The 19,633-nt window shown below is 39.6% G+C and overlaps 1 protein-coding gene across 1 annotated transcript in view; it reads right to left on the reverse strand.

Annotated features, from left to right (window-relative positions):
• pth1r (parathyroid hormone 1 receptor) overlaps positions 1-19,219 on the reverse strand; it is a 93,096-nt gene extending 73,877 nt beyond the window's left edge. Inside the window, exon 1 of the mRNA XM_072268681.1 lies at positions 18,698-19,219. Within this exon, the coding sequence (XP_072124782.1) occupies positions 18,698-18,772 (75 nt within the window). The 5' untranslated portion in view covers positions 18,773-19,219. The remainder of the gene's footprint in view (positions 1-18,697) is intronic.
• Positions 19,220-19,633: the final 414 nt, after the last annotated feature.

Consider the following 19,633-nt stretch of genomic DNA (forward strand, 5'->3'; position numbering starts at 1 on the left):
ACTGTGCAAAAGTCTTCGGAATGTATCTAAAGCTAGGGTGCGTAAGACTTTTGCACAGTATTGTATATTAGTTAAAATAGGGAGGTGGCTGGGAAACAGAAATAAGAGAAGTTAGCTTTGTATTAGCTCAGAAGTATTTAGCGTTACTTGGTAACTGGAAAGACATAATATATAGTACTGTGCAAAGGTCTGGCTATATACATGTGCCTAAAACTCTTGCAGAGTACTATATCCCCATTAAATTTGGGCCCTATACCTCCTGTACTTAAAGTGGCCACTGAGTTTGTTGTCTTCTGCTGCTGAAGCTCATCGACTTCAAGTTGTCATGATTTCAGAAATGCTCTTCGGCACATCACTGTTGTAACATGTGTTTATTTGAGTTACTGTAACCTTCCTGTCAGCTTGAACTAGTCTGGCCATTCTCATAAACAGGGCATTTTCACCCACAGAAAAGAAACTTTTCATTGCCTGCTTTTTGATTTTTGAACCATTCGCTGTAAACTCTATAGACAATTGTGTGAGAAAATCCCAGGAGATCAGCAGTTTCTGCGATACTCAAACCACCCCACCTGGTACCAACAATCATCTACAGTCGTTAGATCATATTTCTTCACCATTCTTATGCTTGGTCTGAACAGCAACCAAACTTCTTGATCATGTTTGCATGCTTTTATGCATTGAGTTGCTGCCACATGAGTTGCTGCTGATTAGGTATTTGCATTAACAAGCCAGTGTAGAGGTATACCTAATAAAGTGGCCATTAAATTTACATGTGTGTGCATGCGCACAGCTCATAGTTATAAGATGAAACCAGAAAATGCAACTCCAATCTCTTGTCTTGTTCAGAGCTGAGGCTACGTCCACAATAGACCAGATAATTTTGAAAACGCCGGTTTCGAGTAAAAACACCAGGCATCCACACTAGGCGTTTTTCAAAATATCTCTGTCCACATTAAAACAGATATTTGGGCGAATCTACTCCAACTGGGCATGCGCAGACACATCTACAGAAAACAAGCGAAGAGGAAACGGTATAATATTTATGTTTCCGCGGCGGCGTTGTGTTATTTCCATTGGTCAAAAACTACAGTACCAACAACAATGAAAGAAAGTTTTCAACAATGTCTTCGAGGAATACAAAGAAAACCTCCGCTGGAAAAAGCAGACCGGACTTCTTCGTTTAGACAGACAATGAAGTTGAGCTGTTTCTGTGAGTTACGAACGACTACAAAGTCAGCAAAGCAGTGGAGAACGTGGAGACGTTTAACTCCAAACAAGCTATTAACGTACACAATAAAGTAAACAACACACACATGAAGCCGTCCTCTACCCAAGATCAACAAGAGAGTGGAATCTTCTGCTGCCAGACCTGCGCAGTATTTCTGACATTAATATTTTTAAAGATAGACCCAATCAAATCAATTTAGGGGATCTAGTCAAAAAAGTTCACTTTACAATTTAACTCTCACGCTGTTCACACCGACTGCGCATTATAACAGTCGTCCGGCAGTGCTTGCACAGTACCAAGCAGAAGCCCAAAAAGCATTGTTGTTGTGGTGTTGTCACGACAGCGTTTTTAAATATCTCCATTTACCCCGTCCACACTACAACGCACAACAATCATTTTCAAATTTACACACTCTGGAGAGTGTTTTAGAAAAGTTCCGTTTTCGGGGGGGTGAAAACGCTGTTTCAAAGTGGACGGAGGGTCAAAAAAAAAGAGTAAAGGCTTCGTTTTCAAAACTATCTGGCGTAGTGTGGACGTAGCCTTAGAAGAGCAAAACCGCATATCATGATCTATAAGCCCTGAAACAGAACCACTCCCACCACAATTGCCAGTGAAAGCAATGGTGTGGTGTAGCTAGTGTGCAATCCATGATGAGCTAGAACTTGCTTTTCTACCTATTTATGGCATTCAAACAATGTGGTGTATAATCCTAATACATAGAAACCAAGACTAGCAATATGCTCTTGCACAAATAGAGCTGTTGTGTTTGACTGTGTGGCATCCTCAAGTGATTTGTTAAAGGTTCCCACAGCTGCCGGCATTTAGCATTGCTTAAGTGATCTCTGTAAGGCACTTTTAAAAGAACACACACAATGCAAGTAACACGCTTCCACCCACTGAGAAGTAAGTTTATGAACAACGAGAAGCTGGAAAAAAAAAGGGACTGAGAGATTGTTCCTGGGCTGGCTAATGAGGAATAGCACCAATAGACGGCATGTCCTCTGTGCTGGGGTGACTGCCAGGTGCTTCTTGGATGATTAAGGGATGTGTACAGGCAATGTGGAAAGCCCACAAAACACACAATTACTCATGACCTTCCTCCTAGAGTAAGGAGCTTGACTAGCTCCCTAATGAGAAGCTGAGATGTGCAGATACCAGTAGCAGCAGCCGCCTCAAGTAGTATTGAGATTATAAAGCTGAAAACAACCAGAAAAGCACAAAGTTGTTTTAAGTCCACCAGAGGTCACAGACAACAAAGGCAATAAAAGTGTTGGTTCTTAAAACAGCATTATCTCAAGGGAAAATAAGTATATGAAAGTAGTTGCCTCAGATCAGAGAGGTTGAAAATCTCACTCTGGTTGAATTTTGTGTGCTGTATTGCTGCTAATGTTATTGTTGTTCATTTGGAGAATTTATTTTTAACACTAGACAAAAGGTACAACAGAAACTGGAAATTCCGCCACAATATCAAGCATCAAATTTACCCATAACACCAAAATATGCGCAGAGAATTGTTGTACTCTAGTTTAAATCAATTTTTAACTGTCCTGTTATTCACTGGGGATGTTCACAGGAATTTCTGGGCCCTTCAGAATTTGAGGAAACACCCTCAATAGAACAGACTGGATTAGGGTGGAAGCTTCCCATCTCCAAAATAAATTAATTCAACCAGTTGGATTTTTGCAGTACCTGTAATCCAACAGCCTTAAGGTCACATCCTGAGATATCAGCATTCGATTTTCGGACTTTTGTTAAAACCATAGTGTAACTCTAGTTCTGTTAATTACTGATAATGTGACTATTGCATAAACATTCTGAAGAACTGAGGGACAGGGTGTATTTTTTTTACCTCCAACAATGTTTTAATCTGACACTGAAAATGCTTTCATTCACCAAGTTCACCAGTTGTCTCGTAAACTGCTCCCACCACCTCTCTCTTTCTTTTGATCAGTAATATTGATCCTTTCCACTTGGTAGTGCTGCAGTACCTTTAGCCTCTCAATCACGTGACCAGCCTTCATACATTAACCAGGTTGCTGTCACAATGAAGCCACACTCAGGCTGGAGGAACAACACCTTATATTCCGTCTGGGTAGCCTCCAACCTGATGGCATGAACATTGACTCCTCCCCTTCTTACCCCATCCCTTTATTATTTTCTATTTTTTTCACCTTTCTCTCTTTTTTTCTTCCTCTGTCCCTCTCACTATGTCTTCCTCTGATGCTCCCCTCCCCCTTTCTTTCTCCCTAGGCCTCCCGTCCAATGATCCTCTCCCTTCTCCAGACTGGTATCCCTTTTGCCAATCAGCTCTGCAGCTCTTAGCTCCATCCCTCCCCTCCTGTCTTCGCCTATCATTTCGGATCTTCCCCTCCCCCTCCAACTTTCAAATCTCTTACTATCTCTTCTTTCAGTTAGTCCTGACGAAGGGTCTCGGCCCGAAACGTCGACTGTGCCTCTTCCTAGAGATGCTGCCTGACCTGCTGCGTTCCACTCGCATCTTATGTGTGTTGCTTGAATTTCCAGCATCTGAAGATTTCCTTGTGTCAGGAAATTCAGCAGAGGAAGCACAATTGTCAAGCTCTTTTTGTCCAGACTTGCACCCTCACTAGTGTTCATTTACACAAACACACGTTTTCCCCATTTAAACACGATCACTTTCAACTGGCAGCATATTGGCACCTACCTATACAACACAATCACCACATAGGTAATCTGATGTAGCTGAGGAATGGGGCCTTTATTTTACCTTAAAGTCAGTTTACTATCAGTAAGCCATTTTAACAGATTAACTGGACATTTACCACAGCATTATTGGTAAATTACTGTGTAAAATTTAGCTGTTATGGTCCCCACGTGACTACAGTGCCTACACCTCCAAAAGTACTGCGGAGTACACTAATGGGAGTTCCGATGCTGTGAAAGATTTAACTTGTATTGCACATTCTGCCTTTACAAAATTAGCTGAAAATTCCAATTAGACTGTGGATGTAATTCTAATCTTCTCTACATAAATTAACAGTGAGTAAAAGCAGGTGTGAAATAGGCAATCAACCCATTACTCCATTTACTGCTGGAGGAAAGGTTACTTTAAAACTACCACTAATGCTTCCACGAACCTAACTAACGCAACATGAAGAAACACATCATTCGCATTGACCACAGAATAATAGATAGTTTGCCATTAGAGGCCTCATGGTTTCACACAGGTAATTTTTCACAGTGCAGAAATACTTCTTGGGAGTTGTCCAAGAAGTACAACTTAGTCTCTGCAAATATTTCTATTACAGCCACTGGTAAACAGAGCTCATAGAGCAAGTGTAGCAGATACACACAAGGGACTTACTGTACCCACTTGAGGAACCACTGGCCCATTGGCCCCTCCCCTGATCAGGACTAATCCCATGACGTATTATATATAAAATGTCACTTTTATTCATAAATCTATCTTATCTCTGCAATATCAAACTTCCAGTCCCACTTTTTGATCACTCCTTTACCCTTTATACTGGCCTTGTAAGTTTCTCCTTCATCTTCCCTCTGTCTGACTATTGACAATCTTTCTTCAGCCTCTTGCCTCCTTTGCAGCAAATTACACTCTGCCTCTGCTCTCCTTTATACAGTTCCTTGCAAGTATCCATTTCTGAGGAGGGATATATTACCAAGGCCATTGGCATTAACCTCTTTGCACCAGAATCTGCCTCTCTAGGGGAGTAACTGGCTCTGTGCAGTTTCCCACTGCAGGACCCAGCCACTCCATTTACAGGTGATTGGCATTTACAACAGCTGGACGAATGGGACGAGAGTCAAGACAGAGGATGGAGAGGCGTAGAACGGGTGGGAAGAGAAGGATCAGGAATACAGGGCAAATGCTTGGAATTCAACACTGGAAAAGTAGGTGATTGAGAACTGGGGACACTCACAAAATGCTGGAGGAACTTGGCAGGTCAGGCAGCATCTATGGAGAGAAATAAACTCTGGATTTCTAGCATTTTACAGAACCTCTTGTGAGAACTGGAGACAATGGGTTTGGGTGGACAGAGTGATAATAGACTGGAGCTGGAGGAATTGACAGGGGGCGGGGACTGTGAAATGGGGTTAAATGCAACCTTTGCAGCTAGAGAACATCAGAGAGGTTGAATTTTATCAAAGGGGGCACTACTTGGAAGTACTTTAATCTAAAGACAACAGCTCTAGTGTTCTCCAGCACAGCATCTCTTCTTCCATCCTCCATTTTCCTTGATTTATCAAAATGCTGCAATGTAGACACCAATTTTTACCCATTCCCCCATCATCTCTATTCCCAATTATCTACATTGGCTGTCGATTCTCAAAAATCTCGATGACAAATGCCTTGCTTTTTTTTAAACCTGTTTGACACACAACTCTCCTTCATTTCTGGACAGTTGAACTTCACCTTCACATTGGCAACCATGACTTGACCTAGGGAGAAGAATGGTTTGTGGACAGGAGTATCGTATCATGGAATGCTTCATCATCATTAGCTATTGAGGCATGAACCAGGATATGAAATTAAAGGAGCAGTATAAATACTTAAAATGGAGGACTATTAATGGCTTGGGAGGAATGGATTTACAGCTGAAAGATCCCACCTGTGCTATAATATTTATGGAAACTCGCATGGAAGTTTGAATCCAAGCCCAGAGAGTGGTTTAACAATTTTTTTTCACTGAATTCAGTTTGGAAAATAGACCAAGTCCCAAGTCTTTTCAATCATTTTTCAAGTGTGTTAGAGTCTGTATGGAGCACAAGCATAGAATTATCTCTAACTAAAATTCCCCATCTCATAGAATCTGAATCCAAAACAGTCCAAGGAGTGGGTTAAAAATTCTATTGTCTCAAGTATCTGATCATATACGGCACAGTAGTTGGACAATCTGAATATAATTTCTGGATGAATCTCATGAGTAGTAAGATTACAGCTAATTTTGTCAAATATTGTGTTACATCCATAACTCTGGATAATCAGTATGTTATTGCTATCAGCTATGATTAGAATCCAAGCATTACAAATGTATTTGCTGCTCAGTGAGCCATGATAAGCCACGAGCAGAATTAAAATTCAAAATTCCACCCACATTTGGTCGTTCCATTTGTTCCCCCATTTATAGTTTCCCCTGCCCACACCCCCACCCACAGTTTTTACTGACCTTGAATGGCCTCCTGTTTCTCAAAACCTCATAAATTAGTTACTAACATGAAACTTCAGTATGATCAGAAGCCAAGTTAATACCAGCAATTCAGTTCTGTATCAATTTGATTGAGTTCTCTTTATAGAATTAATCAAGAACTATTCCTTAGGTGAGCCAATTAATCTAATATTTATCAACATTCACTTGATTTGTTTAGGTATTTTGTTCATTCAAAATATTTTAAGGATATCCCCACTTTTAATCTTATCTTTCTATGAATACTGATCATAACCAAAGCTTCAAATGGAAGCTTTTGGCCCCAAATGTCAACTGTACTTTTCTCCATAGATGTTGCCTGGCCTACTGAGTTCCTCCAGCATTTTGTGTGTGTTGCTTGGAATTCCAGCACCTGCAGATTTTCTCGTTTCACATGGAACTTAGTCGTGCAAAAACAACCTTTAATTTATCCTCTGTGACTACTTTATTAGGCATACCTGTACACTTGCTCGTTATTGCAAATACTTAATCAGCCAATCATGTGCCAGCAACTCAATGCATAAAAAGCATGCAGGCATGGTCAAGAGGTTCAGTTGTTATGCAGACCAAATCAGAATAAATGTGATCTAAGTGACTTTAACCATGGAATGATGCCAGATAGGATGATTTTGGTATCTCAGAAACTGTTGAGCTCCTGGGATTAAAGAGTTTACAGAGAATGGTGCAAACATCAAACTAGAAGTGAGTGGCATTTCTGTGGGTAAAACATCCTGTTAACAAGAGGATAATGGCCAGACTGGTTCAAGCTGACAGTAACCTAAATAACCACAGAGTTACAAAATACACGTGGACTAAGATGTTAACTGTCCTGTGCTATCACCAGTGGGATCATCAGTTGATCTGCCACCTGTCCTCAGGAGTTTCGGCCCGCTTATGATCAAGACTCCCTTACAACAGTGACGTGCAGAAGAGCATCTCTTAATGCACAGCATGTTGAAACTTGACACAGATGGCATATAGCAACAGAAGATCACAATGGGTTCCACTATTGTACCTAATAAAGTGACCAGTGATTGTATAGGGTATATCAACTTTACCATAGTACAAAAAAACCTAGAACTTTTTAGAGAAACATCAGTAGACAATAGTTAATGCTGAGCCAAGGATGAAATTAAAAGGATGGATGACAAAAACCTTTCTCAAAGAAATAAATGGTAAGAGAGGTCTATAGGGGGGGAAGTATGATTTAGGGAGAAATGGGTGGAGCTTAGTACTTGTTCAATTGAAACTACATTCACTAATTATAGAGAAAGGGAGAGGCAGACATTGCATCGACCTGGCTGGTGAAAGAACAATGAGTGTTCACATTGGCTGCTGAGCTCTCTACATTGCAAACACAGAGCAGAGACAACTTCGGAGAGGGCTTCCCATAAGATTAAGTAACCCCATGCCCCCAACAACCTGTCAGTGGAGAGTTAACAGCAGGCAAATTCCACAGCAGCATCTGGAATTACAGAATTAGTAGCCCACGGCACTAGGATTCAAAAGACGACCATCACCGAGCGCTAAAAATATAGCAGAATTGAATCAACAAGAAATTACTATGGTCTGCCTTTCTGAGTAATCAAGCAGGCAACGGAAATTTGAACCAGGAACCAAAGCAGCTGAAGCCCCAGAGTTATTGCCAGTCAACTGCAAGGGCATTTAAACATATTGCAAATTCTTTTCATTTCTCTGTCAGACATTGCCAATTTGTTTCACATTTTTCTCATCAGATTTCGATATTCAACCATACTAAAGTGCTGTCTCTGCCTGAGGGTCCATTCCCATAGATTTCTCAGTGTATCCTGACTGCTGAAAGAGCAATCTTGTGTTCGGAGTGTCCTCCAAGGAACTAGCATTCTTTCATCATTTATAAAGGTCATCATACTCCATGTTATCTCACTTGACCACTCTTTATTTCCGATGGTTCCACCAGCTTTCTGGAGTCTCAGTCAAAGATCTAGACAGTGAATGCCGTTGACCTATTCTGCGAATTTGAGTGTCATTGCCAGAGTTCTTCGCAGCAGTTGTGAAGATATGGACAGGAACGTTGGTCACTGGTCAGCAATAAGCAGCAGAAGGTGAACCGAGGCCACGTATACCTCTTTTCCCATGGATACAACTGAGGATAGCTAACTCAGCACAGATTTCACTGTACCACATGGCTCCATTTCACCATCTAATGAAATTGAACTCAAGGGAAGTTAGAGTGATACCATAATACAAAGCACGGTTGATGGGATTAGGAGTAGATCTATCAACAGGATCATAGTCTGATCATCCAAATTCAATATTCTGTTCCTTGATTTCTTTAACCATTAGAACTATACTGTATCTAGAAAGTTACATAAGACTGCAGATGTAACTTGCTAGAGGAACAAAGCGAGTTGAACAGTATCTATGAGAGGAAATGAACTGTTAGCGTTTCAGAAGGAAACCCTGCATCAGGATTGAGAGTGGAGAAGTGAGATGGCCAGCATGGAGAGGGAAAGGAGAGTGATGAGATAGGACTAATTGGTGGATGACATCCAATTTTTAAAAAATATTTAGCGATTTTGCCTTAACTGCCTTCTGCAGTAGAGAATTCTATAAGCTTGCCAGGCTTTGGCTGAAGAAATTTCTCCTCATCGCATTCCTAAATGAATTAGCCCATATCCTAAGGTTGTTACTCACCCTTCTGGACTTTCCGTCCATTAGGAATATTCTTCCTTTCACATATCAAAGATGTATGGGTTAGAGTTGCTAAGCTAGAGGCATTGCTATGTTCACACGAGAAGCACGACAACACTGGCGGACTACCTCCAACACACCCTTGAATGACACAAAACAATGTACTTCACTGTATCACACATAAAAAATGCTGGTGAATGCAGTAGGCCAGGCAGCAGGCCAGGCAGCATCTATAGGAAGAGGTACAGTCGACATTTCGGGCCGAGACCCTTCATCGAGACTAACTGAAAGAAGAGTCTTACTATCTTACTCTCTTACTAGCTCTTCCTTCAGTTAGTCTTGACTATGGGTCTCGGCCCGAAACATCGACTGTACCTCTTCCTAGAGATGCTGCCTGGCCTGCTGCATTCACCAGCATTTTTTATGTGTGTCGCTTGAATTTCCAGCATCTGCAGATTTCCTCACGTTTGTGTTTTATTTCACTGTACGCTTCAATGTACCCGTGACAGATAAAGCTGATCCTTAAAAATCTTTCAATATCTAGTCCATTCAGTCCTATCAGGACTTTATAAGTTTTAATGAAGCACCCCCTCAAACTTCTTAGTAAATATAAGCCTAATTATCCCAAACTCTCTTCAGTCCTGCCATCCCAGTAACTGGTCTAGTGAACATTTGTTATGTCCTTTCCTCTGCAAGAACATCCACTCTCAAAAGTGACAGAAGCTGCACACAATACTCAAGATCCTCTACAACTGCAGTAAGATTCTGCAGATGCTGGAAATACTGAGCAATATAAAATGCTGGAGGAACTCAGCAGGTCAGGCAGCGTCTGTGGAGGACATTAATGTTTGCCGTTTCATTCTGAGACCTTTCATCAGCTCCTTTTGCTAGGAAAGTCAACACACCAATTGCTATAAAACTGTCTGATAACAGTCCTACATATATATAAAAAAACACACAGGCAGCAAGTGTGGAAATAACTTCAGGATTATTACTGGGGTTAAAAAACCCTTTGTCAGAAATGGAAAGAAAAAAAAAGTCAGTTTTAAGATGGGACAGCAATAGGCAGAACAAGGGGGAAAAAGTCACTGACAGAGTTAAACCAGGGTGGATGTGGAAACAAATTATTGTCATAAAGTTAAAGAGACAAAAAAATGGACAAAAGCTTTGAATTGCAGGTAGTTAAGGCGTAATATTGCAAAACAGTTAATAGAAAGTTAAGGCTGTGAAATGCAGGCTTGTAGGACATATCTAGCAGGCTAGGCACTATTAATGACAAGAGACAAACCAAGCTAATATCACAGATGTTGAAAAGGCTAGGTCCAGCACAGACAAAGCAGATTACCTCCTATTCCGTCTTTGTATCCTCCAACCCGACGGAATGAACATCCATTTCGCCTTGCAGTAAAAAAATTCCCTCCCCCTTCCCTCTTCTTCTATTCCCTACTCCGGCCTCTTATCTCTTCTCACCTCCCCCTGGTACCCCTCCTTCTTCCCTTTCTTCTCTGGTTCACTCTCCTCTCCTGTCAGATTCCTTCCTCTCCAGCTCTTTTACCTTCCCCACCCACCTGGTTTCACCTATCACCTTCTAGCTACACTCATTCCCCATCCCCTCCCATCTTTTCACACTGGTGTCTTCCCCCATCCTTTCCAATCCTGAAGAAGGGTGTTGGCCCAAAACGTCGACTGTTTATTCCTTTCCACAGAAGCTGCCTGACCAGCTAAGTTCCTCCAGCATTGTGTGTGTTGCTTTGGATTTCCAGCATCTGCCGAATCTCTTGTGTTTATGTAAAGCAAGTTAGCTGATGTTGTAGATTTTGTTATCGAGCCTGAAAAAATATAATGTACCCAGTCAGAAGATTAGGTTCATTCTATCTCACAGAGACCAAACATTAATTTCTTAAACATATCCTCATACTTCTCTCCAAAGCATACACCTCCCATCACCAAACATCAGGCAATTATCTCCCAATCATCAGTCTCATTACCTCAGGAGTGCTTCCTTCCCTAGCCCTGGAGTCTCTCAGCTCCAGATAGCCTTCATCTGTCTCCTGGCCAAGAAATACAAACAGGACTGTTCACCTAGTGTTTCAGACTGTTCTTGTCACACCAAGCTTATTTCTTCCTTCCCCCCCCCCCCCTTCATTCCCTTGGTCCATCACCTTTCCACTTATTTCTATGACACCTTTGATGCCCTATGCCACTTTGACTGTTTCCAAGTCTCTGATCCCAAAGTGCTCATCTTTATCATGGATGCACAATCCCACCAACCCTCCGTATCACACCGCAATGACTTAAAAACCCTCCGATTGTTTGTTGAATCATTCCCTTCCACTGCCACATTAATTCACCTGGCTGAACTTATTCTCACGTTGAGCAACTTCTCCTTCAACTCTATTCCCGTTTTCCATATCAAAGATATGGGAACTCGTATGGGCCCTCGTTATACCTGGTCTTTCTGTGGGATACATGTAGCAGACTCGGTTTCAGTTCTACTCTGACATCTTCTAATCTACCAGTAGCTGTACTGGGGCTGCTTCCAGCACTCAAATAGAATTTGAAATTATCTGTCCTTTTACAGCTACTTTCTACCCTGTCCTCACTTTTGTGTGATCTATCTCAAACATTTCCCTTCCCTTTCTAGTTCTCTCTGTCTCCATCTCAGAGATTAGGCTAGGGATAAATATTCATAATAAACCCATTGATTGCTTAACTGTGTTGTTTTTTAACAACTCCATGCATTCTCTCAGTTCCCCCAGCTCAGTCATTTTTGCTTAAAATTTTCCACATAAGTGCCTCTTTCTTCATTCTAAAATATGGCTTCCCACCTACCAGAGTGCATTGAACTCATTTCATCTACTTCTTGTTTTGCTGATCTCATCCATTCTCCTCTGGATAGAGCAAGGAAAGTTTTCACAGGGTTTTCACCTTCAACCCCACAAACTATGGAATTAAACAGATCATCCTTCACAACTTTATTCTTGGGTCTTTACTCTTTGGAGCGTGGAAGGTTGAGGGCGGACTTGATAGAGGTATTTAAAATTATGAGGGGGATAGACAGAGTTGACATGGATAGGCTTTTTCCATTGGGTGGGGGAGATTCAAATAAGAGGACACGAGTTGAGTGTTAAAGGGCAGAAGTTGAGGGGGAACTTCTTTACTCAGAGAGTGTAGCTGTGTGGAACAAGCTTCCAGCAGAAGTGGTTGAGGCAGGTTCGATGTTGCTGTTTAAAGTTAAATTGGATAGATATATGGACAGGAAAGGAATGGAAGGTCTTGGGCTGAGTGCAGGTCGGTGGGACTAGGTGAGGGTAAGAGTTCAGCACGGACTAGAAGGGCCGAGATGGCCTGTTTCCGTGCTGTAATTGTTATATGGTTACATAGTTAACTTTTAACCAGTTTCAAGAAGGTTCCAGCACCAAACATCTTTCCCTCTCCTTCTGTATTTGAAAGTGGCCATTCTATCCCCAGCTCCACAGTTTGCCCATCCACTCACATCAACCACTCCTTGCCTTGCCTTGGAACCACAGAAAGTGCAATACTTGCCCTTTCATTTCTACCTTCCCCCACCCAACGATTCAGTCATCTCAAGCAAAGCGGTGTACCACCTGCATTTCTTACAATCCAGTGCACTACATTCAATGCTCACAATGTGGCCTCTTCTTTGGTGGGCGACTGCTTTGTGGAGCACCTGAATTCATTCTGTCTGGGCAAATCTGAGCTCCCTGTTGCTAGCTAATTCTGCCTCAGCTTCCATCCAGACCTCTCTGCTGTGACCTTCTGTGTTGTTACAACAAGGTGTTATGTAAGCTTGAGGAACAGTACTTCATTTTCCTTCTCGGCATATTGCAGCCTTTCAGACTCAATACCAAACTCTACAAATACCATTCAATATACATATACGGCAATTGATTTACTTATTTATTTATTTTTACTTTTTTTCTTCTATATTATGTATTGCATTGAACTGCTGCCGCTGTGGATTACAACAACAAGTTATTTATTGATAATGCTTGCTCAGCCTGAGCACATCCTATGGCCTGCATTTTGCAATCTTTATGCTCCTTTGATTGTAATCCCATTCTTTATCCACCCTATTTTCATAACTTCTGATGTTTTTTTTACAACTGCCCCCTTTAGCCTATTGACTAAATGCCCTTTACAACTTATTCCCTTGGAAACCTTGGCCTCATCCCATGGCAGATATTCACTTTACTCCATCCATCCTTCCCACATTTTCCCTGCAGTTTAACTCTAACTTGCTCTCTCTTTCTGAATTCTGACAAAAGCTCTTCAGCTTGCCACATTAATTCTGTTTCTCTTTCCACACTTAGAGCCTGACCTTCTGCACGATTTCAAGATTTTCCGTTTTCATTTGAGATTTACAGTCTCTGCTATTTCTTTTTATTTTCCTTTACTTCTTTACATTCTAGTTTAATGTAAAAGCCAGCATTCTATTAGCCTCTTAAACTATTTTCTGAATGTATTCTGTACCTGAGATTTATGTGCTGTCTTTTTAGAATCGTCATTACTTCTAACTTTTCAACATTTTCAGACAAACATTTTCCATCCCCTACAGACTAAAATGGAGGACCGTACATAAACCTACTATGAAATCAGTTTATGTACACTTTTATTAATTCATTTAATCTATTCATATTAATTTGTAATGTAATTCTTCCACATACACACTTAGAATTCCACATTCAGCATGTCACAGGCAAACTTGGATGCTTAGTTTTCCATTTCATTTTTAAATTATTTTTAAATATTTACCACTCCTACAAGATTCCTTGTAAGCTGACACTAGTTACATCTACTAAAGTGATCCTTTTCATCAGCCCAACAAGATCTCCTGCCTCTCAACCAATTTTGCTATCAGGTAAAAAATTTGGATTCAGTTCCACATATTTCACTTTTGGGAAGTACCTCACTCTTTAGGAAGTACATTCATCAGATGTCTTCTGGAATTCCTTATAAGTAAAATCTATAGACCACCCCTTTGTCAACATGTCAAACAGTGCAATCCAATTTATCATGGGCAGGGGTGAGTCGATGGTTTGACTCTTTACAAATCTTGGCTGATTAATCCAATAAATTGAAATTATTCAAGGTGTTCAATGACTTTGTTCCTAATTATGGACTTTAGTTTCCTAATAGCAGATGTTAGGACAATTGATCCATAATTTCATTGAATAAAACAGCAAAGGCTGGAAATACCAGTGCGGTACCTGTGGAAAAAAATGAAGTTCTGAAGAATTGTCATATATCTGAAATATTAACTCCATTTTTCACCTCCACCGATGGTGCCTAACCTTCTGACTATCTCCATCATTTTTTAAAATTTCATTTCAGATATCAACCACTATTTTTGGTCAATAATTCTCAGATTTGCCTCTGTCACCTTCTTTAGAAAATAAAGTCTTACACACAAAATAGCACCCCAATCAAGTAAACGTGAAGATTATTGTTGCATTTTCAATCTCTCACCTTCCTGCATTAAATTACTGGGTCTGAAACCATCTCTACTGAGGGATTTGCCAGTCTTCTTATCTATCACTTTATGTCATTAATTTTAATTAACCCCATCCCTAATTCAATGGAGTTTCTTCAGGGTAAATGCTGTTGCAAATAATTATTATCACTTTTCAGGCTCCTCATCACTCTTTTTCCAAATGTTTTGTGCTGATTCTCTTTTTACACTCCATTTGTAGCTCTAATTATTCGGCTACATTTGCTGTCCAGTACATCTCTCCCAGCCATCTATACATATGCTAGGTTTTGACATTTTGAAAGCCCTTTCTTTCAATTTTTTTTTTACGATTCTTTACTCTTTGGTCATCCATTAAATTTTCTTTCATAATTAGAATTCTTATTTTTTAGCATTATAACCCTCCTTTTGGATATCTTCTGGTACTTTTTTCATCATTTTACCCATTAATATATGTATCCTGTTTATCACAGACATTCTTTGCCTGAGTGCATGGAAATCAGCTTCACTTATATCCAGAATCCCAGCAGTAGTTTTGTGTTTCTCTCTTTGAAATACCTATTGAACTCAATGGCAGGAATGTCACTCTATAAATGTTCAATTTGTTTGACTGTTAAATCTGACTCATTATTTCATAATATTTTTAATATACCTTAGTCTGTTCTCAATTCTGGGACAGACTATTGCTGAAAATAATCCTGAATAAATTCAGTAGCTTTTGCATTTGTTCTAATCTATAGTGAAGATAAAATTTGTCAATAAAAATACTCCAAATTTTCTATGTTTGTATGAATATTGCAAAACTTTAAAATAATTTGTAGTGCAAACAACCTGATTGAGAAAAATATCAATTTATTCAATTACCACAAATAACTCAAATTTTAAACAAAGCAGACACACAGTTCAATTGAGTAGAAATTTACCAAATGTGGTATCTGTTCTGCATACTACATAATTTCTCATTCTTCACGTCCCTGATTCTTCCGATCTAGGTCTGTATTCATAGACTTGGACTGAACTATCTATTTCCCTTGAAGCTATTCCATTGTGCAGAGCTCCTTTTAACTTATTCATTCCTGTCTTCTGACTGTGAACTTCCAGTTCAGTATACCATGCAATACTTTTAAATTCACACAGACATGAATATTATTTCTTCTTACATTTAGTATCTGCCACCTTAGGGTTCCAGCTCTCTGTAAAACTTCACAAAATCTTCATTATTAATAGAATTTGAGAAGGTCCAAACAAAACCCTCCTAATTACTGCCAGCATATCCACTTTATGCACCCTTCAAATACAATAGGCAAAGAAGCCTCCTGCATCTTATCAATGGTTTGCTATTTGGGTTCTTATACATTTATTTACATTCCAGCATGAATGCATAATTAAGGGAACAGAAGAAATTAACTTTTTATTAACTTTTATTATCACTTGCGTACAAAGATCTTTTATCTTTTTAATTGCTTAAAAAGTTGAACTTTCACATCCCTGTATTTTACAAGCAAATTTACCTCCAATTTCATTGAATATTTAAATTTTAACAACAGTTATTTCTTAAATTTATATTCTTTCAACTGAAAGGTGTTAAATTGCAACACTTTCCAGCAATTTATTGCTCATTTTACTCTAATCTGATATTGCCCAATCTATATATTCAGTTTAACACTGATGTTTTATTATACAATCTACACAATACTCTATAATCATCAAAACTAACATTATGAATTCTACAATTTTATGCATTTTAATTTGCACGTCTTGTCATGAAATTAAATTATTTTCTGTTTCTACATTTTATACTGGCAGTTGCACTGCTCTGAAGGTCCAGCCTACATCACGTACTCAAGCAGAAATGTCTTTTAGGGTGATATAGCTGAACCCAGCCATAAACCGGACTTAAGGGCTGAAGATATTTTAAAGCAAAGCGGCAAATTCCATTTGTGAAGTTAGTGGTTAAGGTAGAATCGAAGCCCAAGTCTAATTTCTATCTTGTTTTATTCTCTTGATATTTGTTATCATGCCTCCAGTTGTTAATGGAAAACTTTTGCTTACATTTAAGATTTGAAATTTTACTTTCTCCCTGTTATTAAAATTAGTAGATTAGATAATAAATTAGTTAATAAATTAGATTCCCAACACGATTTCTTGTCATGCCTTGATATTTAACACACTGATTCCAAACCATCACAGATTTCTAAGCAGCTTTCCTGTATTTATCTATAGCTCAGATTAATTTTTTGTCACTTTTTAATCAAGCACATCCAATGTACTTTCTTATGGTACCAACAATCTAACCCTGTAGCTGCTATTCACAGCATGTATACAGCTGTGATAGCAGCAGTTCAACTGATACCACTTTCATCTCTGATTCAACAGGTTGTGGGCTCACAAACCAAATCCAAGTGCTTTGATGAAAGATTGCGGCACTCTTGAAGATGTGGTTTGACAACTGCTCTATTTACTCTCACAGATCCCATCGCACCACCCACAGAAAAACAGACAGGCTAAGGTGTCCTAGCCAACACTTATTTTTCAACCAAGACCCATAAAACAGATTATCTGGTGCTTTATATGATTCGCCTGCACACCTTTCAAAAGTACTTCATTGGCCATGAGTACATTGTGCTCCCCTGACGCTGTGCTATATGCTTTTATACATACAAGTTTGTTTATCCTCCCTTTACTGAGAGATAGAGATGCAAAGATCTCACATTCAACCTTAGCTGTTGTATTTGAGTCTCCAGTACTGACAAAGGACAGGTACAAGGGTGAGATAGCTGGGAAAGAGAGTAGGAAATATGGCATCAGAATATCCACAGTCAATGCTTATTTGAGTAACTAGGGAAAAATTAGTTAGTAAATAATAAAATGACAAGCTGCTGATGGCATTGTATGGCCATTGCATTTTACTTATTACTGAAATGAATTTAAAGAAATTAAATAAATGAATTTATCTTAACTGAAGTAAGAATGTTTGCATTCTCTCTTCATGGTTGGCATTACTTGATGAATTCTTAATATTTATGGAGTAATTCCATTACATTCATTATATTCAATATTAGAAGCCTTAGTAAATTCTATGAAGTATTTTCCACTGAGGTCCGTAACCATACAGATCAAATATCAGATAATTAGCAATAGCATGAAATCTATATTAATGCATGGATACACACACACATATGTTCTCTTGGGCACTCTAATGTACAATCAGAGGCACAAACAATGGCATTAGCTCTCACTCTGCTCCATGCTCAAGCACGTATTAATTTTAATTCATATTATCATTTTAAAATAAAGCTGCTTTACAGGAACATCATTGGGAAAACATGATGGCATATGCCACATAAAAAAATAGAACAGATGATCAAACCCCTGGTTAAAGAAATAGATTTTGTGAAGTGGCGTAAAAGAGGACAAAAAATTAATTAGCCAGATGGCTAAGGAAGAGAATTCCAGTGCTTTGGCCACAGTTGTATATAACAGGAGTGATTAGAACCGAGGATTTTGAAAAAAGGCAGAAATGGAAATTTCAGAGTTATGAGGCTGGAGGAAATTTCAGTGACATGGACAAGTGAGGCCAATGAGTGATCTGAACACACACACACAGACACACACAACAGAAATGATGATAACAAACAGTTAGCACTGGATTTCACCAGATTTCACTGAATATATTTTAGCAAGACCAGGGTTAAAATTTGTGACTTTCTATCCAACTTGTACTTAGATCTTGCAGAACATTCTACTGTACTTGTACAAAGAAAACATATTTTGCATCCCCTACTGTCACTGGTGGAGATAAAGAGAGCCTTTTCTATACAGATTCTGGTAGTAAAGTCTTTTCTGCTCTGTCTTATTGTACACCTGCATAAAATATGGATCATCTCATTTGGATAAGAGACCTAGTGATTTTGGAAATGAGAACTGTAACGTGCTGATCTCCCCGGATCTTGGTGCACGTTCATAAGAACTGATTGTGTGGTATAACAGTAATGCTTAATTAGTTCAGCAGTAGAAATTAATATAAGAAATATGGGGTCTTCAGACTGGCATAAATCAGTGAATTAATCTGTACCACGCTATGAAAAGAAACACGTTCTTCCTGTAAGGAACACTTACCAGAGCATAGACACAGCTGAGGACCGAGCAGTACAGCAGGACCCCCAAGCTGCTAGAGATGCTGACGGTCCTCATATCGGACACCGGCCGATGTCAGTACAGCGTCTTCTTCTTCATCCAGTTTTCAAATTCGCTATTTCAAACGCCTTCTCTCTCCTCACCTTCGGCTGAATCGGATCAACGAGTCCATTCTAACTTGCCCCTCCCCCCAGAACTAAAAAAAACTAATTGCAACTCTCGTTAACTTTTCTTCCTCAAGTTGTGGAGAGAGCAAGATCTGAGGCTGTCACTGCTGTTGTCTGATTCTCTCTGCACACTGGTCACACTAGTTACAGAGCAACATAAAAAATCATAGCCATATGACGGAAGTCAGTTGTTAACCCATTGCTTTAAATTCTGTATACTCCTCCCCCTTTGGATCTTCCCAACTAGCAAGAGGCAGGTTATAACCCTAGGCTTCGGGTTTCTGCGCTGTCACATTTGCGCCTCTCTTCATTTTCCTTAATCCTGTTCCAGGATTTCCGGGGGGGGGGGGGTGATGGAGTGGGAACAGCCCACCTCCTGCGCATGCATATCGCCGCTTAAATTTCGCCTTAATTTTAAGTCACTTCTGCCACTTTCGCATTTGCCTGCGCGACACTCCAGGTTTTTTTTTTTAAAAATTGCTCTGTAGGTTAGAATATTCCGAAGTAGAAATTATATTAAAGAACACTTTTTTGATCTTTGCGTATAGCCTTTAGATGGTTTCAATTCAGATTTAATTTCAGCAGTCCTGTTCTCCATTTTCAGTTATCCCATCCAGTCAATTTGCTCACCAACTGTGATCATCCTGAAAAAGACAAAATCGTGAAGAAGGATGTATATAAAACTCAAATCTTCCCCCCCCCCCCCTTTCTTTCTGACTGTCCCCATTCTCTCACTCTGTCCATTGTGTTT

The sequence above is a fragment of the Mobula birostris genome, chromosome 1, assembly GCF_030028105.1.
Source record: "Mobula birostris isolate sMobBir1 chromosome 1, sMobBir1.hap1, whole genome shotgun sequence".
In the NCBI taxonomy this organism is placed as follows: Eukaryota; Metazoa; Chordata; class Chondrichthyes; order Myliobatiformes; family Myliobatidae; genus Mobula; species Mobula birostris.